This window comes from Fistularia commersonii, chromosome 6 (genome assembly GCF_037954325.1).
Source record: "Fistularia commersonii isolate RoL2024-O1a breed Wild chromosome 6, RoL_Fcom_v1.0, whole genome shotgun sequence".
NCBI lineage: Eukaryota > Metazoa > Chordata > Actinopteri > Syngnathiformes > Fistulariidae > Fistularia > Fistularia commersonii.
Genome location: NC_141289.1, coordinates 17,270,587 through 17,297,123, shown reverse-complemented (window position 1 = coordinate 17,297,123; position 26,537 = coordinate 17,270,587). Strand labels below are relative to the sequence as shown.

The 26,537-nt window shown below is 38.2% G+C and overlaps 1 protein-coding gene across 4 annotated transcripts in view; it reads left to right on the top strand.

The window, feature by feature from the left end:
- Positions 1-22,549, top strand: part of gpd2 (glycerol-3-phosphate dehydrogenase 2 (mitochondrial)) — a 31,281-nt gene extending 8,732 nt beyond the window's left edge. For 2 of the 4 annotated variants that reach the window (XM_086148454.1, XM_086148453.1), the window contains 16 exons: positions 209-380; positions 1,127-1,251; positions 1,330-1,427; positions 1,874-2,037; positions 5,358-5,522; positions 5,869-6,013; positions 7,906-8,099; positions 9,885-10,019; positions 10,089-10,264; positions 13,629-13,760; positions 13,844-14,002; positions 15,402-15,514; positions 16,161-16,239; positions 16,332-16,430; positions 17,934-18,139; positions 19,205-19,339. In XM_086148454.1, coding sequence (XP_086004580.1) covers positions 209-380; positions 1,127-1,251; positions 1,330-1,427; positions 1,874-2,037; positions 5,358-5,522; positions 5,869-6,013; positions 7,906-8,099; positions 9,885-10,019; positions 10,089-10,264; positions 13,629-13,760; positions 13,844-14,002; positions 15,402-15,514; positions 16,161-16,239; positions 16,332-16,430; positions 17,934-18,134 — 2,157 coding nt within the window. In that variant the 3' untranslated portion in view covers positions 18,135-18,139; positions 19,205-19,339. Of the gene's footprint in view, positions 1-208; positions 381-1,126; positions 1,252-1,329; positions 1,428-1,873; positions 2,038-5,357; positions 5,523-5,868; positions 6,014-7,905; positions 8,100-9,884; positions 10,020-10,088; positions 10,265-13,628; positions 13,761-13,843; positions 14,003-15,401; positions 15,515-16,160; positions 16,240-16,331; positions 16,431-17,933; positions 18,140-19,204 lie in introns of all 4 variants that reach the window. The other 2 variants (XM_086148456.1, XM_086148455.1) reach the window with 1 other exon arrangement.
- The last annotated feature ends 3,988 nt before the right edge of the window (positions 22,550-26,537 follow it).

The window sequence follows — 26,537 nt, the reverse complement described above, 5'->3', positions numbered from 1 at the left end:
GAGGGATTGTGTCTGCACTGTGCTTATAATGTTTCTAAATTGCTTCAGTATTTAACAAGTCGTGTTGCTGTTATTTTAATCGATGACAACCGAACATAGAATTACACCTAGATGTTAACATAGTAATTCACAAAATGTAATCAGGTTTCTGTAACTTAAGAAAAACATACAAAATTTGTTTGTGTGTGTGTGTCTGTATCATGTTCAGGCAAGGCTAGCAAATGTAGCTGCTGAAGGAGAGCTGAAAGCTCCCTTTGCAGATGAGCTTCCCACTCGACAAGCGCAGCTCACGGCGCTGAAAACCACCGAGGAGTTTGACGTCCTGGTCATTGGGGGCGGAGCCACGGGTGTCGGTTGTGCCTTAGACGCTGTCACACGCAGTAAGAATGTCAATCGTTTTCCACCTTCAATTGGGGCATTTTGGAAAGTCACATTGATTATACTTAATGCAATATTACCACTTTTTGTTTGCACGAATGTTACTTTGCGCTGTCGCAGAGAAGGCAGTCATCCCGCTATTGTACCATATACTGTTATAGTATTTCTTACTGACCTTTTGCACTAAACTCTACTGCTATATTCAAATAACACATATTCATACACTTCAGATGTTTGTCATCTTTCACCTAACTAGCAGTTTGTATCTGCGTGCACTTAATGAAATCTAATAGTGCACTTTACTATTTCATTTGCACGCCATTATTATTATTTTTTGGGATTGTGTGAAACGTCTTCTCGATTCCTCTGAATGTCCAGTACATGCGGAGAAATTGACAATGAAGTTGACTTTGACTTAAGAAGTGCCTCCATTTTTAATAAACTCTGTGTCATAATTGGTTTTCTCAAATCCAACACAGCGTCACTAATTCCACCATTCATTAAGATAAAACTCTCAGGAAACAAAATATCTATCAGAATATGACTGAACTTGGTGAATAATTAAAAGCATAATTCTTTTCCACTGACATAGCTATAAACATGTCACCCGCACCACTGAAACTGGCTTAACGAAACTTATATCCGTATCTTCAGCCGCTCAAACCACTTACTTTGGTCTACCAAGACGTCTTCAGTTTACCGGATGCGTGAGTTTGTTGACTTTGTTTCCGCTTTGCGTGTTTATCAGACCTAAAGACTGCCCTCGTAGAGCGCGATGATTACTCATCGGGAACAAGCAGCCGAAGCACCAAACTCATCCACGGTGGAGTCCGGTATCTCCAGAAGGCCATCATGAAATTGGACTATGAGCAGGTTCTTCCTCATTGTGCTCCTCTCCATCCGCATCTCCACGTTGAGTCGCTCGGCCTTATCTCGGTTTTCCCTCCTCAGTACATGATGGTGAAGGAGGCCCTTCATGAGCGTGCCAACCTCCTAGAAATTGCGCCCCATCTATCAGCACCACTACCCATCATGCTTCCTGTTTACAAGTGAGGAAATAATATAATCATTTTGGTAAATTCACATCAAGAAATACATTTGATTCTATGAAACAGAGCGTATAAATTTCTCTCATGGTAATCAAGAAATTACTCGAGAAGGTAGCAGGGTTGCATGTCTGACATTAGATTTACCAAGCAGTTATTTTGACATATATATTGACTAACTGGCTGCAGTACATCACGATAATCCTCTTTTTATTAGCCAGACCTGTCTTCTAATATCCCGGCAGTTATTAGGTGGTTCTCATTCTTTAGTGAAGAAGCGTCACGCTAGATGTGCTGGAATGATGCTCCTTAACTTTTTCCTGCTGACTGATTGTCAGCCGCTCTTTGCGACTCGTGACACCCTGGAGAGTCACTCTCTCTTTCTCGAGCATTTGGATGTTTTCTGTTTTCTCCTCTAACTTGCATTAATCACTCTCCTCACCTCCTAGATGGTGGCAGTTGCCATATTACTGGGCCGGGATCAAGATGTACGACTTGGTAGCCGGGATCCAGTGCCTGAAAAGCAGCTACGTCCTCAGTAAGACAAAAGCCTTGGAGTATTTCCCCATGCTGAAGAAGGACAAGTTGGTGGGCGCCATTGTCTACTATGATGGTTAGTGACTCTGCTATTTCGCACCCGCAGAGTCATTTTCTGTATATTATCATAATCAACGCGGTCAGGTGTGGACAGTAATCTAAAAAAGAGGCTTTGTTCGCTGTTTGAATGCTCCTCTTTATTTTCTGTAAACATTGTCAAAGTAGCTGAGTCAAACCTGCTGTTTTTTTTACTTTTTGACTCACCAGTAGCTTTGGTTTTAATCGTGAATGTTCAGTCACTTTGAATACAAGAAGATTGACGCAAAGTCAAAACTACTACATAAGATAAGACAAGATAAGACAAGACAAGACAAGACAAGATAAGAGAAGATAAAACTTTATTGATCCCCATAGAGAAAATTCTTTTGCCCCAGCAGTGTAACAGTTATAGTATCAATAAATATACCGGTAATATAAATAAAGAGACAATTAGAAGACAAAGCAAAAGACATCCACAAATAAATAGACATCGGAGAGAACAACAACAACGTCAAAGATATGAATTGACACAAATAAAAATAAGCAGTTTATATATATATATGTATATATATATCTTAATTTTATTTATTTATTTATCTATTTACTTATTAATTTATATATTTATTTATTTATTTCATTTATTTATTTTTTATTTATTTGTTTGTATATTTATAGTATCAGCCAAAAGTCAAATCCCTAAACTCTATATGGATCTCAAGTGTAACTTCTACTCTACTCTTTCTACTGAAAGTAAAAATCCCTCTCATGTCTTCTAGAAGGGTAAGGTCAGGGGGTCAGAGTGGTGAAGCTCACTTTTGTCAGTATATCTCCTGCTAATGAGCTGGGACTATAAAACCGAATCGAAACATTAAATTTAAGGTTGATGTGCTGAGTGTGAGCGGTGTTTCCTCGCCTACTCATGTATGAGTTAGTTCTCAGGATAAAACAAGCCTGGGAATAAGAAAAAGAAAATAACAACAAATAGCACCCGTTGCCACACATTCATTGATTCTGTCGCTGCCGTTTGCAGTGCTTTATGGGATTGTTTACCTCTCAAATGTTTTCCTTAATATATATTTCACATTCATTCAAACGTTTTATGCAACAAAGCTGTTTGTCTTGGACTGAATGAGTATTTTCCAAAAAGTCTGGAGAAAGTAAATGGGCCGGATCTAAGGCTAGACGAGAAAAATGTGTGATCACGGGTGAATCGCGGGATTTTTTTTCTGTAAGTGAGGCTAAAATGACTCATTATCCCCTTCTGAAGTGCAGCGGTGTCACAGCTTACATCCGGTGTGTTTAATGCAATAAGGAAAAGAAAGGGGAGAATTTGTATGATTACATGAAACAGAGGAGCAAAGGTCACACACAGTTGTCGCAGGCCCCAGATGCAAGTCTGGCCCGAGGCGTCACGTCTCCGCCGGTCCCGCACAAGCTGTGTTGACAGACCGGTCGGGTGCGCTCGTCCCCACGGCGCTCAGAGGCGACGTGTTCCCTGAGTGGATACGGAGCAGAATCAGCCATATGTCTGGTGTCCAGCTGAGTGTGAGCAGCTCCTAGCTGCTGGCTAGTCTTCCTTTCCACCAATAACAAAAATGACAACTGAAGTTCCAGATGTGTGTGTTACTCTAGGGATCGTTGATAATCAGTATTGCATTTGAGATATTACATCAATTCAAGATGGGCAGCTTGAGATGCACGCATGCAGTAGTGTTAAAAATAATTTTCTTAAATCACGCTTTTTTTTTTTTCTTTGGATTTCCTAAACACATACTTTTCAAAAGAATTGACTTGTTGGTTAATTTGCGAGATATGTAGAAAACTCCCTGGCAGTTTGTGCAAAAGAAGTGACAAAAACAAGAAGCAATCTTTTACTAGACAATAATAAAAAAAGATAAATGCTATTACAATGTCCAATCATTTTATAACTATTGCAAATCCCGCATGTGATCCAATTCTCTTTCTCAGAGCAGTTTGGAAACCTAACTTTTTTGACAGTTTTTTTTTTAAAAAGTTGAAAAAAAAAAGTTTCAATTTCACAGCAGCGACGTTTTAGTTTTTATCATCGATATTATGATAAACCAGCACTTAAACTGGGAACATGTTGGTGTGTATGAATGGCCTAATGTGTGTATATTACACTGGAATCACTGCAGGGTGAAGACGGAGAGGAGCATTTTTTTTTTGGTGCAAAGCAGCATATGTTTGATTTCCTCCTCCCCCTGCAGTCATCTGCTCTGAATGTGTGTGTGTGTGTATGTGAGTGTGTGTGGAAGAAGGGGACTGAACCGGGATGGTGGAGGGGAGGGGTCTCTTCTTCTCCAATTATGCCGTCTGGAACAATCACGCCCGTGACATTTCCGAGTCTGACCTTCTCTCCCGGCGGTGTAGAGACGCAGAGGAACGTCGTCGTCAGTCGCAGCGGCTGAGCAGCAGCTATTTCTCCCGCTGTCTTGGTTACTTCTCCTCCTGCCAGCGACAACAACAACAGCGGCTTTTATTCTCTATAGCAGCAGACACAAAGACACACGGCAAATGTTTAGACCTAATGCTCTCTGTTTACACCTGAACGCCCTGCACGTTACATCGTGGATACTGCAGACATGTAAACAATTTCAGAAGCAGAAAGTCCAGCCGCAAACATAAAATGCATTTTTAAAAGCGAAGAATTCAAGACGTCTGTGTGTGATATTAGGGGGCAAAAATTAAAGATCCACTCAGCAAATTTTGTGTTTCCTAATAACTTAAAAAAAAAAACCTCTAGTCCCATCTTTTATGACTAAAGACCTAAAATGATTTTGTCTCAAAGAGTAAATTATGTAACATCACCTGCCAGAAGTTTAAAATTTGGATATCACACTTTTTTTTTCTTAATATTTTACAACTGAATATTACCAGGATGAAGTCAAAAATAATGTAAAACAAGTTGAAATATAATGTTCATAAAATGTGATATTATATTGAGAATGAATTGAATCCCGATTATTATGTTATTTGAAGATAAGATTATATTATTTGAAGATAAGATTATTTGAAGTTGTTCTTATAAAATGACTTTAGTATTTTCATGAGAATAAACTATGGTTACTTCATTTAAATTGTATTTGAAGTTTTTAATGTTAAAGTGCAGATAATATTTGACAGGTATTTGTTTCAAATTATTCCAGATTAAATGTTTTTCTTAAATTCTGCTCTTAAATCAGTCTTCCATGAAATCCATGAAAATGCAATTTCGGAGTGTACAATGCAAAACAAAGATAAAGAAAACTGTTAAAAATCTTGTTTTTGTTAATGTTTGTACCGACCAGTTTTCTGTTTGGCCGTTGGATGTTGAAGCCATCACTGTTTCACATGCAGGGCAGCACAACGATGCACGCATGAACCTGGCCATCGCCCTCACCGCTGCCCGCTACGGCGCCGTCATGTCCAACTACACCGAGGTGGTTCGCCTTTTGAAGACGAACGACCCTCAGACGGGGAAGGGGAAGGTTTGCGGTGCTCGATGCAGGGACGTCATCACGGGTGAGACGGTCGATCCCTGAACCCAAAACCAAGCCTTATCTGCAGGGGAGGAAACAGCTGAATAGATAATATAACAGCTGATTTAAGGAAGCCGTATATCCGTCTACAAGTTTCTCTTAAATTTCCTCAGAAAGAAATGTTTTCATATTTTTGACTTTTTTTTTTTTACATTATCCCATGGTTAATTTTTGCACATTTATTAGCTGATATAGATCAACAACATGCAATTGTCATTTATCAATTTGTAAAGGTTAATGAAATGTTTAGTTATTCTGCCATTTTCATGTCATATCCGCGTCTTACTCATCCATCTTGTATCTCTAACAAGATCATTTACCCTTTACAGGACAGGAATTTGATGTTAAGGCCAAGTGTGTGATCAACGCCACCGGCCCCTTCACAGACTCGCTGAGGAAGATGGACAACCAGGAAACCAGCAACATCTGCCAGCCCAGCGCCGGGGTCCACATCGTCATCCCCGGATACTACAGGTGGAGAAATGTCACATCACATTCAGTCCCGACCTTTAATTCTGCTGGTCCTGGTCGCGTCTCTTGCCCTCAAATCAGTGACAGCGTCACATGGGCAGAGCGCTGAGGAACAGGAAGTTCACACCAGCACTTTGCCTGCAGGGGACTGTAGTTTGGATAAGGAAGTCGGTTAAGCGCTTAACCTGTCATGAAAAACGCATGGGGAAATAAGAGGAAAATGGGAAAATGTCACGGGTAATATGTTGCCGCGGAAACTAATTTCAAATATTGACCCTTTTTCCACATTGAAACTATGTGTTCGGTTTAACACTCATGAAGAGCAGATTGGTAAAATATTGAAAGCACTTCATTTCTGCTTTTGATAATTTTCTGATTTATCTTTGGTCTTTGATAAGTCAAAAGTCATTTTGCATATTTTCAGTGGCGTATTTAATTAAAAGAGTTGATAGCGGTCTGCGCTCCTCTCTGAACTCCCATGAAATTGTCCTGGAAAATACTATCCTGAAAAGATTGAGGGCCTTGAATGACCCTTGTAAAATATTGACAAAATGTTGATCAATTGTCTCTCCCGATGAAACATAATCAGTCTATATTTACCAGAATAGTCTTTATTCCTATTTTACATTAACCTGAGCATGTTTAGGTCTTCAGGAACTAACGAGCATTTTTAAACATCAAAACAATTAGGGTAACGTTACTCTTTGAAGTGAGAGGAATTTAAATTATTCGCATTAAACCAACATCATTTCGAACTGTACAGAAAAGGTTATTATTTTCCATTTATTTCATCACCAAATATCCTGTCAACCGGTTGCATGTTTTTAATCACCCACCAAAAAATCACTTCTTTTTTTTTTGAAAAATATTTTTAAAAAACCTGAACCTGTATTTGAAGCACATTAAGTTGATATTTATATCTCTGTCTTTTCCGGTTCTCCTGTTTAGATACTAGATTGCCTAAATATTACGTGACCTATTCATACAAGCGTTGGACAATCTTCTCTGGTTAAGATATAGCTCAGCAATACACTGAGTTTTTAAAGTTCAGCCAAGCTTATTGAGCAAAACCCGGGGGAGCAGGAGCCCTTTCAGCGCCGCCAGAAATGCCAACCATCTAATTCTCTTCCTCTTGCTTCTATCTGCCACCTCCCATCTCTTCCTCCCACCCTCTTTTCTCCTGGTCTCCTCCTCCTCAATCTGTCCCCTTCCTCCTCATGCTTTTCTTCTGCCTGGGTGCCTTCCTTGTACATCTTCTCAACCTGGGGAGCAGGATATATATAAAAAAAAAAAAAACATAAAAAAAAAAAAAATATATATATATATATATATATATATATAAAGATAGAAATTATATCAGAGTAAGAATCTTATTTTTCAGTGACAGTCAAGATATGTGATATGGATGCACAGCACTTTTTTTTTTTTTTTTTTTTTTTTGCAATATAATGACTAATTTGGTTCCACTTTTTGAAAATTGCATTTCCAATTTTTGCAAGTTAATCCTAGGTTTTGTAAATGTCTGCTTTTGATTTGGAGATCATTGTCTATGATGGTCTGGATAATGAATGGTCTCAGTGAAAACTCTCTTTTTGAACTCTCATTCATTTTCTTTAAAAATGCTCACTCGTTCCACATTAGTCTTTGGATTTTTTGAAACTTATTGTATGATATTGATCAACAGTTTTCAGTACATGTTCTTTTTTCCAGATTCTTATGGTAACTACAAATGACTCTACTTATTTTACCAACAAATTGTCTTATTTATTTATTTATTTTCTTAGAACTGAAAAAAATGTTTGTCTTGCTGCATTCAAATGGACTTCAGTAAAAAAAAGTATTGAAAGTACTTAGATAAAAAGCCAATGAATAACCTTGTGTTTTCCGTCCCCCAGCCCAGACAACATGGGTCTGCTGGATCCGGCAACAAGCGACGGCCGCGTCATCTTCTTCCTCCCCTGGGAGAAAATGACCATCGCCGGGACAACAGACACGCCCACCCAGGTGACGGCTCACCCCATTCCAGGCGAGGAGGACATCAACTTCATCCTGAGGGAGGTCCGCAACTATCTCAGCCCCGATGTGGAAGGTACAGGAGTCTCTGTCAGACGTAACGTCTGTTATGACTGCTTTTCTCTCATCTGTCAATCAAATATGGTGGAAGGTCTTTGTATTCTTATGAGGCTTTTTTTTTTTTTTTTTTAAGAACGTCCTAAATATCAGTCTCGGACCTTTTATTTGCACAATTCTCGCCCAAGAGAAAGGACTATTTCCAGAAGCATTTCAAAGATATAAATCTGCTTGTTTTAAGACAGCATTACGTCGCTTTATCTTATAAAATCTTACATTTGTGTTTGCGGATACATCACATTCTCAACTTGATTGTAATAGAAACATGCATTGCAGTAGAGAGGGTTTAATTGTTTTAAGGCTTGGCATTTTGTTTCATTAACATATATTCCAGACGTGATTCTATGATATATTCTTATGCAATGAGACATTTTATGTAGAAATTAAATTTTTCTTCATTTAACTATAGCATAATCGAGTTTCTATTTAAAGTATCACCACCTGTGCCATTTCCAGTTTTCAAATAAAAGTGATCGACTTTTATTTTCTAAGACATTAGTTGTTGACATACCGCTGTAAAACTGAATCTCTTCTTTCAGAACAAGATACGCATTTTCTCAGGTATTCGTGTGTTCATTTACGATATGTTGCTGATTAGATTGTATCTCTTGCCCTGCACTCATCTTGTACTTAAACAGTACATTACAGGGTTTTGTACAGGGTATGTGTCAAATTATTCTCATTAGATGTGTTTCTAACACAATTTTTTTTTAATGAAAATAGAAAAATATTTGAATATTTATTAATATTTATGAATCCTGGTTTTATCGGTTGTCTTTCCCCAATCTTTGCTGCTGATAAGATGGAGTCAGAACATTATCTGGATTACCATAGTTTCCACACGATTGAGTGCACCTTAATAGAAGCTGCAAGGGCTGAAAATAACAAAATAAAAATGTGTACAGGCTGCACTTGTCCACGTTGTAACTTGAGATATTTACACGGAGAGCTGTTACATAGAAACATTTCTTTAAACTTTTAATTAAATACATACCGGTAACATCCTCAAATATGCACTGGAAATTTGTTTTTCCAAGCAGTGCCTGTGACACGGCTGATCTAAAAGATTAATAACACAAGTAAAAGTCCATCCATCCATTCATTTTCTATCCCCGCTTTGTCCTACTCCAGCTGATCGCTATCTTCATCATCCTCCTAAAACAATTAAAGTCGTCTTTTTCAGCGTCAGAATTGAACAGCTTCAGAATTTCATGGTTAATTTCATTGGTCCAATGTGACGAGGCTCAATAATTTGGTGGCACGAAGGTCAAATGCCCCAAAAAATCCATCCATTAAACATGTTTAAGTTGGTGGCGCAGTGGTTAGCGCTTCGGCCTCACAGCACAGATCTCCCCTGTTTCCTTCCAAAGCCCAAAAACATGCAGCAGGTTAATTGGAAAAAAAATGGGAAATATTTCCCCCGAATGAGAGTGAATAGTTGTCCGTCTGTATATCTGGCCCTGCGATTGAGATATGTACGAACACAAAGGCATATATTATCTTAATTTCCAACAATGAACAATTGAAGCTTTTTTAAATTTTTTTCTTTGTTTTGTTTTAATCCTAAACCCTATGAAAACACGGATAGGATAAAGACTTAGCTAGATGGAATAAAGTCGGGTCCATGGAACATGATTGATTAAAATTTTAACTAAAAACTGTGGCGGATCAGCATTACCCCGTCATCGGCTCAGGAAAATATAATGCTCTATGAGATATGATATGACTCCTTGTTACTCTGCAGTGCGGAGAGGAGATGTTCTGGCGGCATGGAGTGGAATTCGACCCCTGGTGACGGACCCTGACTCCAAAGACACTCAGTCCATCTGCAGGAACCACATCGTCTCCATTAGCGACAGCGGATTGGTGACCATTGCCGGTCAGTCGACGTTTGTCCACGTCGGCCTACCCGGATGATATTTCCTTCAGCAATGTGCTGTGTTTCCAGGTGGGAAGTGGACCACCTACAGGTCCATGGCTGAAGAGACGCTGGACGCAGCAGTCAAAAGACACGCTCTTTCAGCAGGGTCCTGCAAAACAGTTGGTTTGATGCTGGAGGGGGGCAAAGGCTGGACCCCGACTCTGTACATCCGCCTGGTGCAGGACTATGGCTTGGAAAAAGAGGTTAGACACTTAAGCAGTCAATAAAAATCAAAAGTTGCACTTCTCGATAATCTAAAAGATAAACAAGCCCATATCTAATCATTTATTCTTTAAAAAAAAAATCCTCAACATGTTACATTCAGGGACAGTAAGTGATATGTCTAATTTACATTTCTTGTCAGCCAAACAAGTAAAATAAAATAAAAAAAAAAAAAGATAAACCATTTCCATAACAATAATCCCAGCAAGGAAAAAAATGTATATTTTCTAATTAAGATGAAAATGCCAGTTCAATAATATAAAATCTGAGTAACATTGTGAGATAAATAAGACAATTACACTCAAGACTCGATCATTATTCATTATTCATGGAACAAAAAGAAACTGGGTAAAAAAGGCAGTTTGGAATGAAATCACTGCTGTAACCAAAGGCTGAACTCCCACTGTGGTTTGAATATTTATTTCATCGACGGTTTACTGTCATATAGCAGCCTATAATATCAATATAATGGATTTCATCCCCCCATAAACTGGTCTGATTTGAAGCCAAGTACCTCAAAGTGTGTCGCGGCTCTAGATTACAGATCTTCTCTTTCAAATTAAGGAGAGGTGATTGCAAACAATCTCCCTATACATATTTATTTGAAGGATATTTGACACATGGTTGATGTTGCCCTTTAAAAAGTAAAAAACACCTCTAGGGTTTTTTTTTATTTTTTGAGATTTATATGTGGCATTTCTGACCACATTTCGGACCTGCCGTAGCAGGTGAGAGCTGACACAAGATTTAAATTAAATTCTGATAAATGACTCCCCAGAAACCGTTCTGGAAAACAAAACTGCATTAAACTATGAATAGAGTTTGCAAATGCAAAACAAACCGATTCAAAATATGCAATAATGTGTAGTTTTTACCATACAAGCCATCCTTTTTCTTCTTTTTCAACAGATTTATGTTGCACTGCAGTCATTATGTCTGTGACAAATTCACAAAAACAAGTAATGCTTGTGGATAAAAAGGCATTTCACCCTAAGTTTTATAAAAAAATGTAATCTGCCCCCCCTATTCTTTTATTCACCTTCAAGTGAAATCACTAAGAATCAGACACTTTAAAAGTCTGGAGATAAAGTGAAAACTGATGAGTCTGTTTTGTAGGTAAATCACTGTCTCAAAAACATACATCATCTCATAAATAGATGGCCACTATGTAGACTTCAATTTTATCCAACTGAATTCACAAATATATGAAATATAGATCAATATATCAAATTCTCCCAAGTCGATTCCCAGTTGAATCTTATTTCTGTTTTCAAAGTGAGTTTAACACCTTCATAACACCACTTTACTATTCCATATATCTTAGCTCCAGCTAGATAGTTAAGGAGATCTATAACTAACAACCACACACACAAGCGTGCTCATGCACAAACACACACACACACACACACACACGCAGAGGCGACGGATATTTCTCCAAACAAACCCTAAAAGCACACGCTGGCAGACACATTCCCTTCCTTCAGCAGAAGCAGCTGACACGAAAGCTTCTGCTGTAACAACACTGACATTTCCCGTGACACAAAAGACTGGACGCACGTCCGAACCACCTGTATGCTTTACAATTTATCGAGCAAGTAAGGGCACTTTGATTTACATCGACTACATGCCATCTTCGCAATAATTAGCCTGCGTTTTCATTCATGTCAATAGTTTCCTGGAGAAAAAGTACCCTGACAGCAAGTAGCTATAGTCTACTTACTCCTCATTAGAGGTACTCTGAGCCAGCACCACTGTTCTCTGGAATATTCCTGAAAGGTCACAGTTGATATTTGGACAGTGTTTGCCCTTTCACATGATCGGCGAGTCGACCATCTGAATGGCAAATCGCCCCATTGTGTTGTGTAAACATGTGACAACTCATTGACAAAGCGGTTGCAATCGTATATCGTTTAACGCCGGAGACGGTGGAATCGATTGACTGAGTAACGGAAGCTCAAGCGACAAACCTCCTTGATGTCTTGTTTAAGAAACAAGAAAGAGCTTCTTTTTTAATTTTGTTTGATTGATACTAATGCCATTAGTATTTGTTTGACCAGGCGAAGCATTTTAAAGTGCAGAAATGTAAATGCAGGCTCGTGATAAAGAACAGTACACTATATATTTACCTATATTTAAATCATATAGCTTAACCTTTTTCTCAAAGTTACTTAGGGTTAGCTTGTTTCTTTATCATTTTTTCTCCTGTTATTTGTTTTGTGCTGAATTAAGTCATTAAGCCGTTTTTTAGCCCATGTTAGCTTTATTTCAGCACTTATTTCAAGTTAGAAAACTTACAATATTGTATCATAATATGTAATATGAATATAATATGATGTAATAATATGATATAATATTATAACTGAATATCATCTCACTTTCGGCGCCATCACGGCGTCACTCCCGTACATTATTTCACTTTTCTTCTTGGACCCTTCCGGCAAAATCATTTTCATTGGGATTCATTATGTTCTATCCTATTATTTTATCTTTCTTTGATATTTTGGGATAATATTGCATCATTTTGTTACATGTACAGTCCAGTTGGTCACCAAGGCTGCTTAAACACTGATATTCAGTTGAATTTAGGTCATGACGTCAATGTCAGGATGTTTAATATCATGTTGATATTTTTTTTTTTGCTTTAAAGCTGTTTATTAAACAAAAGCCAACATCTTCCAAATGTTTTCACAACCCTTTTCCCCTTTTTATAGAATGGGTCCAGAAGTCATATTTCTCTTTAGCGTCAACCTCCTTCCTGGGGCTAAAATACTGATTGAGCTGAAACTCACTACTTTGCTTGAACTGTAAAGGCTGAAAGTTGAAACCTATTCAGTCGAATTACATCACTAATGTTTATCATTGGATATTTTTTGCCGGTTTTGCGTTGGATTTAAGTGAAAGAATTGAATGTTGTCCTGTCGTTGATCTCTAGCTGAAGTCTTCCTCGCATTAACTTGATGCCTTTTTGATGTGACATGGACCTTTAACGCGACCAATTATTACGGATATACAATAGTAGAGTGGGTTGTAATTAGCGCCACACTGGGGAGTTTATTGGTACTCAAATGTCAGTGAAGGAAAAATATTACCAGTAATGGGCACATTTTGTACGTGCACTTGCTTTAAGTCAAGTTTAGTAGAACTGTCTGACAGTAATGAAGTCCTCATCTGAAATCTGATTTATCAGTGTTGGAGACTGATTGATATCACACTTGAGGTTCCAAAAGAAAGTCAAGAAATGTGTAAAGGTTATGTTTTCATTTACCGAAAACAATTTACTTTAGCTTGTTCTTGCCGAAAAAATAAATTTGCTTTCCGGGTTCAAGTGATTGTGTTATTGTGCAGGTGGCCCAGCATCTAGCCTCAACGTACGGCGGAAAAGCGTACGACGTGGCCAAGATGGCCAAGGTAACAGGTCAACGATGGCCGATTGTGGGGAAGCGACTGGTGTCGGAGTTTCCTTACATCGAGGCAGAGGTAAAGGAAGATCAACATCCAACTGAACGTCTTAAAGTCTCACTGCCGTGTTTTGGTTCTGAAATAGATGCGTCTCTTTTAAGGTGCTGTACGCAATCAAGGAATACGCCTGCACAGTCATCGACGTCATCGCCCGACGAACACGCCTGGGCTTCCTCAATGTTCAGGCCGCAGACGAAGCCCTGCCCCGCATCGTCCAGATCATGGGGAAGGAGCTGGGCTGGAGTGACGAGCGCACCTCGGTACCATTTCCCAACCTTTGATTCTCCAATACTCAACAAATAGACCATAAATTCAGTCACACCCTAAGGTGGTCATTTTCTCTGCTGTTTTTGTTGAAACCCCTTCTTGGTTTTCATAACACTTTAATCCCTGGTGGGGTTTGAAATTCTGTCTTTTCAATCAGAAGACAATGGAGGGCTCCACGCCCGTCATCCCTTTACAGTGTGTGTGTGCATGGATGTGTGTGTGTGTGTGTGTGTGTGTCCATCTGTGGATGAAAGAGATGGGTCCCTATTTGTGTAGGTAAGTGTGTGTGAAAACTGATACGCTATTGTTACCCAATACATAGTATTCAGCAGCTTATACATCCATTTCCAATTTTTTAGAATAATAGTAAAATGTCAGTGCCACAAATAATAATACTATTTTTAGCAATGACAGTAATAATAATATTATTAAAATGTAATAATATAATATATAATTATGCAATGTAAAATTCAAAAAAGAAACTAATAACATTTGGACCCTTGGGGTCCACATCAACAATAAACTGGACTGGATGCACTCTACAGGAAGGGTCAGAGGAGACTCTTCCTCTTCCTTCCTAAGACTCTTCCTTAGAAGACTGAGGTTGTCGTAGCGTCAGTAGTGGCCTCCTTGGACTGCATAACAGCAGTCTGGACGGCACACAACTCTGACGGTCCGGAGGTGCATCTGTGCTACCACAACCTCACTACCTCACCCATTCATTCATGTGGCCTACTTGCTTCCTGCCTATTTTTGTTTATTTACTTTATTTTAATAATGCTCTTATTAATTCATTATTTTATCTTATCTTATCTTATCTTATCTTATCTTATCTTATCTTATCTTAACATTTCAAAATCTTGAATTCAAATTGATCTATCAATTAATAAGGCTAAATTCATGTTTTGCATACACCTTAACGTGTTTTCAAGCAGTGAACAACTCAGTTGTTCTATAGTTTTTCTAATTTTTTCCTAAATTAAAAGAATGGCGTTACTCTGTAAACCAGGTTGTTATGATTGTTTATGTTATATTATTGGTTTGTTCAAATGTGCTTGCATAGAGTTGTTCAGTTTTCTGTACCGTAATTTCCGGACGATAAGCCGCGACTTTTTTCACTTAAACAACGATGCGGCTAATATATGCATTTGGGGGGCTAATGATTTGCACGCCACTAAAACATTTTTCCTCGTCACATCAGACCGATGAAATGACCGGGAAATTCTGAGAATTTCCAAAGAAGACGACTTTGACGGTTATAGTGCGCAGGAGGAACCCCAAGATCGCGATGGGCTTGTCGATGTGGCTTTTATTGAGGTGCACTCAATAGTCCGGAAATTACAATATATGCATTATGACTCCTCTCCTTCCTCCCTGGGCTGCTGATTCCAGGCCGAACTTGAAGCAGCCAAGAAGTTTCTGTACCAGGAGATGGGCTACAGGTCTCGCTCTGAACAGCTGACCAAGACCTCGGAGATCAACCTGGACAACCAGGAAGTAGCCAGGTTAATGAAGATTGTTTTTTTTTTTTTTCTTTACATATTTCCACTCAAGCAGCTTTCCAAAATTCTTAAGCATGACTTTGGTCACATCTCACTCATTTAAATCCACTAATCCATCAACAGTTACTAGTAATCTTTACCTTAACGCAGTGATTTTCAGTGGTGTGCTACAAGAGATTGCCAAGTTTGTCATGGGAATTATTCAAATAATTTATCATTAAGTGTCTAAACATGCGATTTGGTGACGGGCAGGGCCCGGCAGCTGTATTAAGCTACGGGGTGTATTTTAGTTTGGTGTGGTGTCATGGAATTTTTTGCATTCAAAAGTAATGCGTCTTGGATCAAAAAAGTTTGAAAAATTCAGTCTCAAAGGATAAAAAAGATGAAAAAAAAAAAAGTTTTATGGTACAAACCAAGAATATTTTATTGAGCGTTTAAGTAAAATAAATAAATACAGATCTTCAAAAAGCAGGATATTTATTTTAAGAAACAATCTCTGAAAGCTGTCCAGGGGAGCATTTCAAATAGTGAAAATGGGTCGATGACACTGTGACCTTTGGCCTTGTTACTGAGGTTCCTCCGTCTTAGCTCTTAAAACTCCTTTTCTGAACACAAACACACCTGAAAGGACTGCTTGTCTCTCGGGCAGGTATAAGAAACGCTTCCACAAGTTCGACAAAGAGAGCAAAGGATTCATCACCACCGTTGACGTCCAGCAAGTCTTGGAAGTGAGTTCTTCCTTGTCTGATATTATTTACTTCATCTTTATTCACCTGCCATTGTTGTCTGAACCCTGATTGGTGCTTTTTCTCCTCTGCAGAGCATCAATGTGACTATTGATGAGAATTCCCTCCATGAGATCCTCAATGAGGTGGACGTCAACAAGAATGGACAAATAGAGCTTGATGAATTTCTGCAGGTACGTAACTTACTCACCCACAGAATACAGATGTGCTTATAAGCACCAGTAAACATATAGTAATATCCCAGTTGTGTATAAATTCATTTCTTCAAACAAATCATTTAAATTTTTTTTCAAATCCATAATATTTTCATTTATATGTAATGCTTTCATGTGTGGTCAAGAAAAATTAGTTTTGGCACAAAAAAAAAATATTGATATTTTCTATATCATTACATATATGAAAAATAAAGCCACACCTCTGATATAAAGTTAGCAGAAACAATTTAACAAATTAAATCATAAACTAGCTGATAAATTAATTTGGTTTGATTTTTTTTTTTTTTTTTGTGAAAAATCAGTTGTTCATTGTAATTCAAAAGTGTGCTGTTAAAAACAATAAAATGAACAAATGTATATTTTAATTGACATACATCTTTCACGGAAACATGCATTTCTACGTAATGACTTTGTGTGTGTGTGTGTGTTTGTGTGTGTGTGTGTTGTGTGTCTCAGACACCTCTGTTAGACACAGTACTCAAACCAGCTGTACAAACTCACCTGGCTCTGGATAATTGAAACTCAGGGGAATAGAATCCATGACATACATTATTTGTGTATTCTTCAATAACTATTTAATTTCTGAATTCATTCTGAATGGTGCTTTTTCCAAATGTAGTCATTTTTTACCCATTTAATCTGATTTTATGTGCCATCCACTCTCGGCTTGCATTGTCAGATACGTTCAAATACAAACAGTTTCCCAATCAGTCTGTGACAAAAGGTTGCTTACATGACCATGACGTAATGAATGCGACATAAAACACACTGAAATGTGCCTGTTGTCAGGGTTTTACCTGGTTTTATCCAAAGTGCTTCAATAAAACTTCATGTCTGAGTAGTCATCATTCCTAAAAATCCATTTTAGCAGTGATTCAGACCCCATACAAAGATTAATACCCTATCATCCTCCTGGTACCTGTCATACACTCTTCGCTGCACACTAAAAAAAGCGAAAAAGTTCATTTGTCCAGCTGAGATCCAAGAGCGGTGTGTGTCTGGTCCTGCAGACTGAAGGTGTGAACTCCAAACAACGTCCCCGAAGCTAATTAGAAATCAGAGTCTCTGTCACGACTTCTGTAATGAGGGATGAAGTGCAGCCGGTGGCTTCCGTGTCCGTCCGCCGCTAAATTACTTTCCACCTTAACAATGAGTCTAGAAAAGAGTCATTATGGAAGAGCTTGATGACAGCGTGTGATTTACTCTTCATTAGCAAGCTCGTAGGCCAGGAGCCGAGACTTCGCGGCCCCGAGACACAATCTGAAGCGTCAAAAAAAAAAGGAGCGCCTATGTGTGTGTGTGTGTGTGTGAGACACATTTGGAAGCAGTGCTTTTCTTTGCTCACTGTAAGAAATAATGTCATTACATAAGAAGCAGATTTTGAATCTCGATATTATAATGCTAAATGTTCATGTTGTGTTTCTGCTTGTGTGTACACCGTCCTGCATGCGGATGACTTAGGCACAACAAACAGGTATTGTATGTGCAACGCGGATGGGAACCATGATGGGCCCTATAAGCATTATATTAACAAACATGCTATCAGACAAAGTCCTCTGGTGGGGAAAGATGTTTTATCCTGGAGGGGGACGGCGCTCTCAAAATTCTCTTAAAAAACTGTTAAAACTGTTCCTGGCGACTTCAAGAGCACTTGAAAGATAAGGCTGGTGAGATTGTGTACTTTGGATTGTCGTACTGTCATTAGAAGTTAACAACCTAACTCCACTAACAAGTGTACATGTGTACAGAAGCACAGTGCATGTGTTTCCGTTGTGCCCGAGGTTAGCTCAAGGTTAAGACCGTTCCGTCATCACAGCGAGGCCATGACCAGAAATTTAGTCTAAATTACCAAATGTGTACTAGTACTTGTAGAAAATAGTCACCTCCATACTTTGTTATTTCAATTTGTTCTTAGCTAGTGTTTATGTTTACAACACTGAGGCGACGGGGAGTTTCGCCATTGAGTAGCAGATATTACCTGGTATTAGCTAGACTTACAGATTGTATTCCTTCCCTTCACAGTATATTGATTGGTTATTGATTCCCAGTCTGTTAGGAAATGCAGATGTGCCTTGAACTTGCATTTTAAAAAATAACCTGTCTTTTAGGGGATGCAAAAATTGAGTCGGATTGATAGGGGTCGATGTCAATGATGGTCCTGTTAAGTTAAATGTAAATAAGTAAAATGCATACATTGCGAAATTTATATACTTTAGACAAAGTTAAATAAAGGTGTCTTGATATTTTTTCCGAACTGGTTTTCGGTCTGAGTGTTTTTTGAATTATTTGAATTGGTTTGCTAAAAGCTGCTGAAGCGGCGTGAACAGTTTTGCTCCATAAGACAAAAACCAAACTGTATTTTCTGGGCTTCTAAAAGTAAAATGCACAATAGCACCTGCCTTATATTCATGAAAACAAAAACAAATAACAAAAAAAACAATGAAATTAGACTTCGAGACAATCAGGACTTGGCTCTCGATTTCACACCACGTATATTTTTAGACTCTCGCCTTTGCCGGGATGGAAGGGCCATTGTTCTCTTGCACTTCTCGCCCGGTTCCAGATTTAACACCCAGAAAGTCTTTCGGTGTTGGTTTCATCTTCTTTCTCTCCACTTGGAGCATATAACAGGGATCGGATGGCTCTGTAACTGTTCACCGCCTGGAAGTGGGGTTTTTCCTTGAAATGTTAACCTTTCGGATTATAACGGACCGTGTTTCCATTCCACCCAGCTGATGAGCGCCGTGAAGAAGGGACAGGTCTCTGACAGCCGTCTGGCCATCCTGATGAAGTCGGCGGAGGAAACTCTGGATAAGAGGGGCCCGGTGACGGTCGACCGCAGCGGAGGTGGAGTCTGAAGCCGAGGACAACCGTCAGCGACAGAGCCGGTGATAGAAAAAAAAAAAAAAGAAAAAAAAAAAAGAGCAATGGGCGGCATTTGAATGACAATAACGCAATCACGAGGGCAGCAGCACAAATTTGGCCGAATCAAGCGCAAACCAGCGCCGCCGGTGAAAGTGTTTGGGGTGAAACATTATCTAATGATTGACACTGAGATTTGTTTTTCATGAGCACGTTTGTCCGCGTGTGTGTTTGCTATTTATGCTTCTGGTGCCACACAGTGTGTCTTTTTAAACATACACTTCGTATTTCTATTTCAGAATGTAACTTTGCCGGCGTTGTGATGGTTATCTTTTATACCGTCCTCAATGTGGCAAAAACCTGTGAATGGAAGCTTGCTGTTTTATTTATCTGACCTTGGATTTCCGAATTACATCCCAGATATTTTGATACTGATTGCGGGTAACATACAGTGGTCAGGTTAATGTAACTAGTTTTATTCATATTTACAGTTTTGTTTTTGAGTCTTGATAGAAACTAATCACGGATCGCCTTCTGTCATTCCACCGTCCTGTCAGTGGTGGGATGTTTGAATCTTTATAGTTCATTTAAGCACAACTGCATTGAAGAAAAAAAAAAAGAATATTAGCAATACTAAAAGTTAAAAAAAAAGTTTTCTCGAAATTTGCAAAAAAAAAAAAAAAAAAGGAAACAAATATAAGCAAAAAAAAAAAAAAAGATGTGCAGGATTTTGCATCGATATATTTTTGTCAGTAAATTATTTAACTTTTTGTAACAACTGCGCCAATAGTTTTGCTCTCAAATGTGTTTTCGATGGCACGTTATTGAGTTTTTTTGTAATAACCCCGCAGTAAGGGTTGGTGGGGGGTTGCAATCTGCTGCCATGACAAACAAAAAATTGGTGACAGTTTCGAGTCAAAAGCCCATTATTTTGATTGAGTCTACTTAACAGATGAAATCTTCCTCCTGAGATGTTCAGGCCTCAGTGAGTGCCTTCATCCTCATCTTCTGCGAATGCTAGTTCCCGTTTTTAAGGATGCAACCTCATGGAGGCCTTAAGGCGCTTTTTGCAAACCATCTCCTTCCAGGAAACTGTGGTGGGGGAAAATCACACTGGGGAAAGTAGAATTTCACAAGCATGACATACCGAAGGACACTGAAAGCGCTAGTTCGGATTCATTTACTGATAAGACATTTAAGTGAAAGCTGCCCGGGGGAGGGAATCTTCCAGCTGAACATGAACACTCCTGTTTACTGTCTTTTTTTCTATTCTGCTCAGCTAAATACTGATACTGAAGTTTACATCGCAAGGTGTTAAGCTTTGGCTTTGCTCGTATTATAGCTGTCCTCTCATGTGCATATATGACTATTCAGTTTTCTTTTTGTCATTATAAGCGAATGAAACTATATTTTAAGAGGTATACACACATATATTACAAATATATGGCTTTTTAAAGGATGATGAAATGTAATTTTCTACCAAGTGAAATCGCACGCTGCATGTGTTCCATATACTCCAGATGATTTTAAATAATCTTTATTTTTTATTGTGTGTGTTTTAGAGGGAATTTTACTTTAGAAAGAATTACGCTGCATTGACGCACAACAAAGTCGGTCTGCTGAGTTGAAATGTATTTATTCACACATGCTCTTCGCTGATGTTTATTTTCCTGATTGACGTGAGATGATAGCATGATAAGTTTTGTATTATTTTGCGATGAAAAGGAGAAAGGAGTGTCACTGTGAGTGATTGAAACGTGCCTTCATGAGCCGACCGTAACACACTCTGTCACACACCTTTCCTCCGTCCACGGCTGACAGAAAACACCGGTGAGAATGTGCAAATGTTTTTAACTTTTAGATTTTAAACACTACCATCTGTCCACTCTGAAAATAGATGCGCCATGTTGGAGGAATAATAACCAGCCCTTTTTCATTTTAGGCCTAGTAGTATTTTTAGATATATTTTTTTTTTGCTTTATTTTATAATTTTTAAAAAAAAATTTATAACAAAATTTCAAAGTACATTTATATATTTTAATTTAATTCTGCTGTTTCAGCGCTAACCTATAAGTCCACACTGTTACTACATGTCACTATATTACTACAGAATTTGAACAATTTGACCTGTTGCTTGTCACTGGTCTCATTTTCCCTGGCATAAATTTACCAGATTACTTTATAATTACTCAAGTAATTGATGGGTTTGAATGTCCTATTTTCCTTAAATATTGTATTAACCATCATTATGTACAATGCTAGGACACCAGCGAAGGTAGAGCAAAATCCTTCTGAGAAAATTAACCAACACATTTATATGGTCTTACTCTAATTTTGAGTGATACTGTTTTAAGTAAATGTAAAAGTTTTATTTGAAAAAACAAAAATGTAATATTATGTCCTTAGTATAGTCCTTTTTGATTAAATCATGTCAGCCGTGCTGCAGCTAATACTCATTTTCTCGATTATTTAAGTCAGTCAGCGTATAAAATACCAGATGACGATGAACTCTACGAATGCGTGTTTCTTTTAAAGTACAAAACGGGGTCCACAGATTTCAAATGTCATCTCATTCGAGGAGATGGAAATTTGAAACCTAAACTGATTACTCAAACCGCAAGCGATCAATTTCATCGTTGATCACTCATTGATTAATCGCTGCAGCCTCACGGGAAGCGAAGTGTTGTTATTGCTCCTGTGGCTCATCATTGCCCACGTGGAAGGATCTTAGTCTATGTATGTATGTGTGTGTGTGTGTGTGTGTGTGTGTGTGTGTGTGTGTGTGTGTGTGTGTGTGCGTGTGTGTGTGTGTGCAGGTGGTTCTTCTGTATTGCCTTGGTATTTCCATCTGTATTCAGTGCAGGTATTGATGGACTTTCTTCTGCAGGGAACAGAGTCATTCCATGTTACTGTAACTGTTACTCGGTCACTTGGGGCTTTGCCTACAATACCTTGAAACCCAGGACCCTTCAAACTGCCAACGCTGCCCATCAAGAATAGCTCATGGGCAGCACGTCTTAAATCCACATCCTGATGTTTGATTGTCTCCTTTGGATGAAATTACAGCTTTATCTAGGCTCAAAGAGAATCATGTTCCTTGTCCTTTTTCTTCCATAAACACTGTAAGAATACTGTGCGTCAGTATTCAGCAGGAAGAGAGAGAAAAAAAAAAAAAAATGCAATTATCTAATTAAATGTATCTGGTTGCTTGCAAAGCTTTGTGGGGTTTTTTGTGTGTTTTGTGACGTCCTGGGCGTCGAAGGGTTGGAGAAACGCTGTGACAGCCTGTGAACGCTCTCTCTTTAAAGAGCCCTTTCAAACACTTGATCTCTGTTTTAATTTTCAGAAGAAGAATTGATTTCAATCTGCTGATGTTTATTAGCTGGATTCCACTAATTCTTGCAAAACTGAAAGTAATGTTTTTTTTTTCTTACTGAAACCTGATCGCGGGTTAAGTAAAGAAGTAAAAAGGGGCAAAAAAAAAAATGCAAAGTGTTATTCATACAGGGGCAATTGAAAATTCCAGTGTCCTTAATCAATTATTTATACAATATATATATATGTATATATGTATATGTGTGTACAGGCACATACACACACATATATGTGTGCATATATATTCACACACACACACACGTATATATAGGTACATATATTTATATACAAACCGTATGCATGTATCATTATTTTCCCCGCTTCACACATAATTTTAAGTTGTATATTTTATATTCTCCAGAAGTGTGTTGTGCAACAGACAGAGTCTGTCTGAAGTCACTCAGCTGTTGGATATTTTTAGTAGACAGTTTATCTTTGCTTCCTGATCCAGATTGAACTGGGAAGGATTCTGTTTCTTTTCAAGCCTTGCCTTTCTGTAATTGTAAAACATCAGGTCATGTTGCACCAGCCAACATGTGGGCTTCTGTATTGGAAGGCCGACACACACAGACAGACACACACACACACACACACGTACACCAGGCTTCCCGCGAAGCGAGTGAAAAACAGCCTTTTCTTCCGAAAGGTCACAGTGAGATTTGAGTGACAGCTTTAAGTCGTCATATTTCAGCGAGCAGCGCAGCATCTGCCTCCTCGGGAGAACAGGGAGGCAATTAATCCTAATGAATCATGGGACAAATCTGCTTGCTATATGGTCGCTAATGCGCCTTTTCCTCCAGAGGATCAGGACAGCGGTGCAGCCACGGCGAGCTGTCTGCAGGCGGCCTAATTGAAAAGTGTGAGAATGTGGGAGGCGGGGGAAGTGGAGAGGCATTAGGGTGTTAGTGGTCAAATTTACTGCATGTCATCCTCCTCCTTTACCCCTCTTCATCCCCCTCTTAATTTACATGGAATCACACACCGTGCGAGTGTATGAAGTGATACTGGAGCCTCAGTCTATTGATGACAGTGTCCGGTGGACACTGGAACAATTAACTGTTTTTCAAAATTACACAGTAAATATTGTCTAATTGCATGATTTCATTTTTGTGCATAGTTTCATATTACAAAACATTGTTTTATATTTTTTTATATTTTATAGACCTTTTTATTATTATCATTATTATTAGTAGTAGTAGTAGTAGTATTAGTTACACAGCAAAATTTTGTCTAATTGCATGATTTCATTTTTGTGCATAGTTTCATTTTACAAAACGTTGTTTTATAATTTTTTATATTTTAATAACCTTTTTATTATTATTATTATTATTATTATTATCATTATTATTATTAGTATTAGTAGTAGTAGTAGTAGTGTAGTAGTAGAAGTAGTGGTATTATTATGATTGTATTTTATTACTTTTTTTTTTATTGTGACGTATTTGTGAGGTAATTCTTGAATGTTTCAGATTGTGGATTTCCATAATATTTTCCTAACTTCAGAAAATTCGAACTGTTTGAATTAGAATTTTCATTGCTAAATATAAGGTAATTTCTCATGTATGATTCACTTTTAATTCTGTGGTTTTTGATTGAAAATAGTGTGGATAAAGAGATAGCATTTATGTGTTACTTTCATGATTTGTGTAATTTTTACAGATAGTAACACAATTTATTCTTTACTTTCATGTCAGTTCATTTTTTTTCAATGGATATATCTGAGTATAGAGTCACCAATGTGGGTTTATGTTTTTAAATCCTCATTCAGAGCATCAGTGTTTATAATTAGAAATGTATGAGTGAAAATTAGCAACCACTTTCCCTGTTTCCATGGATAAACAGTGGCAAAGTAATGTTGATCTGATGAATTTTAATCAGACCAGTGAGTGAGACCAGTGGGACCAGACAGATCCATGGCAGCGATGGGAAAACTCTCGTGTCAAGCTCAAAGCTGTGCTAGATTAAAAAAAAAAAACACAAAAAAAAAGCAAAAAAAATAATAATTAACCAAAGGCTTGACAAAATTAATCACTTCTTCCCGTCAAGTACAAATTCAAATATTGATACTCTCAGACAAGGCTGAAGGACATGGATAAGTCCGGGTTAATAACATGACTATAAGCTTTTGTCTGTGCCCTGCAAGCAGAAGTGAAACTTTAATAACAAAGTGAATTAATGAACAAACAAAAAAAACACTTTTTGAAAATCCATGCCTTTTTAGACGAAATGTAGCAAATGATAGACAAACTCTTATGTCTTTAACATTTTTCCAATTACTTTAATGCAATAACTGGAAGAAAAAATATACAGTTTTTCCTCTGAGTTTTTTTCCATTGATATGTTGTTGACTTGTGCTCAGGACAGGCAGTCAAAAGACATAATTCAGCTGATTTGAAAAATGGTTTTGTTTTACTTTTTCCTGTTTTTCTTTTGTTTATCCTTATTTGAGTTCATTTTGTTTTATTGTAACTTACTGAGTTTTTTTATAGCTAATTTCTACATATGTCATTTTTGATTGATATTCCAGACAGGCAAGTAGAAGTGAAACTTTAAATTTTAACAAAGTGAATTAATTAACCAAAAACACTTTTTGAAAATCGATGACTTTTTTCAGAGGAAATATAGCAACGATACACAAACTCTTATTTCTTTATTATTTTTCAAATTGCGTCACTGGAACAAATAACTATGCGGTTTGTCCTCTGAGACGAGATTTGTTTTTTTCCATTGATATATTGACTTGTGTTCGGGACTATTTAACAGGCAGTCAAAAGACAATTCAATTAATTTGAAAAATAGTTGTCTCGTGTTTCGTTTGACTTCTTTCTGTTTTTGTTTTGTCTGTTTATTTTATTTAAGGGTGATTTGTTGAGTTTGTTTTTTTATTGCTAATTTCTTACATATGTAATTGCCCAAAAATGTCATTTTTTTTTTGGACTGACATTCCAGAATCATATAAGAGCTGTCAATGTTTCTTGCTGCAGTGTTCTGATTTTGGAGTGCCTGTTCTGAGGGAGTCGCAGGGCTGCAGGAAAAGGGTAAACAAATGGCCACTATCTCTGCGGTGTGGACAGAATAATGGTTTAAACCTTTCAGGAAGACTCTTGAACCTCCTCCAGTGGAACAAAAACATTCTGTAAGGTGTCGTGACATTTACATTGGTCATTCATGGGCTTTGTGCCTCTCTGTCTGCAAGGGAAGCTCTTTCAGCTGCATTTCAATGGACACCTGCCAATCACCCCAAACAAGGTGAAAGTCTGGCGCAATCTCTCCGGCCGCACAGATGCTCAAACCATGAACTTCGAACCTGAGGAGATAAGAAGCAGAGCATCAATTAGGCGAAATTTCCTCTTTTTCATCGTAAAACAGAGGCTTTTTGTCTCAAGACGTGTCCTGCTGGCGCCATCCGAGACCAAACAAGTCAATGAGAGGAATGCCGACGGTGGTTACGGCCGTCAATCGCGGCCCATTCCCATTTCTCCTACGCGCGGATAATAAAGCCGACTTTTCATGAAGACTTTTCCTCATACCCGTCACCATGTTGTGTTGCCGCCTGGCGACAATGATCCCTTTCACGCTGGAATCTGGACAGTGAGTCATCCCCTCGGACATTGGTGGCCCTGGCGGATTTTGAGTGGGCTGACCAAACTTGCTGCGAGAGGTTAAACAGGGTGGAAGTATTTGAACTGCAGTCATTTCAGCCATTTTTCATTCTGCAATATCCTCTTGTCTTCGAGAGACTTAGAGCGTCTGTATTAAATCAATCCTGCTTTGTCCATCATCCGGAGGGAGTAGTTTATCCAAAAATGAAAATTCGGTAATTGACGA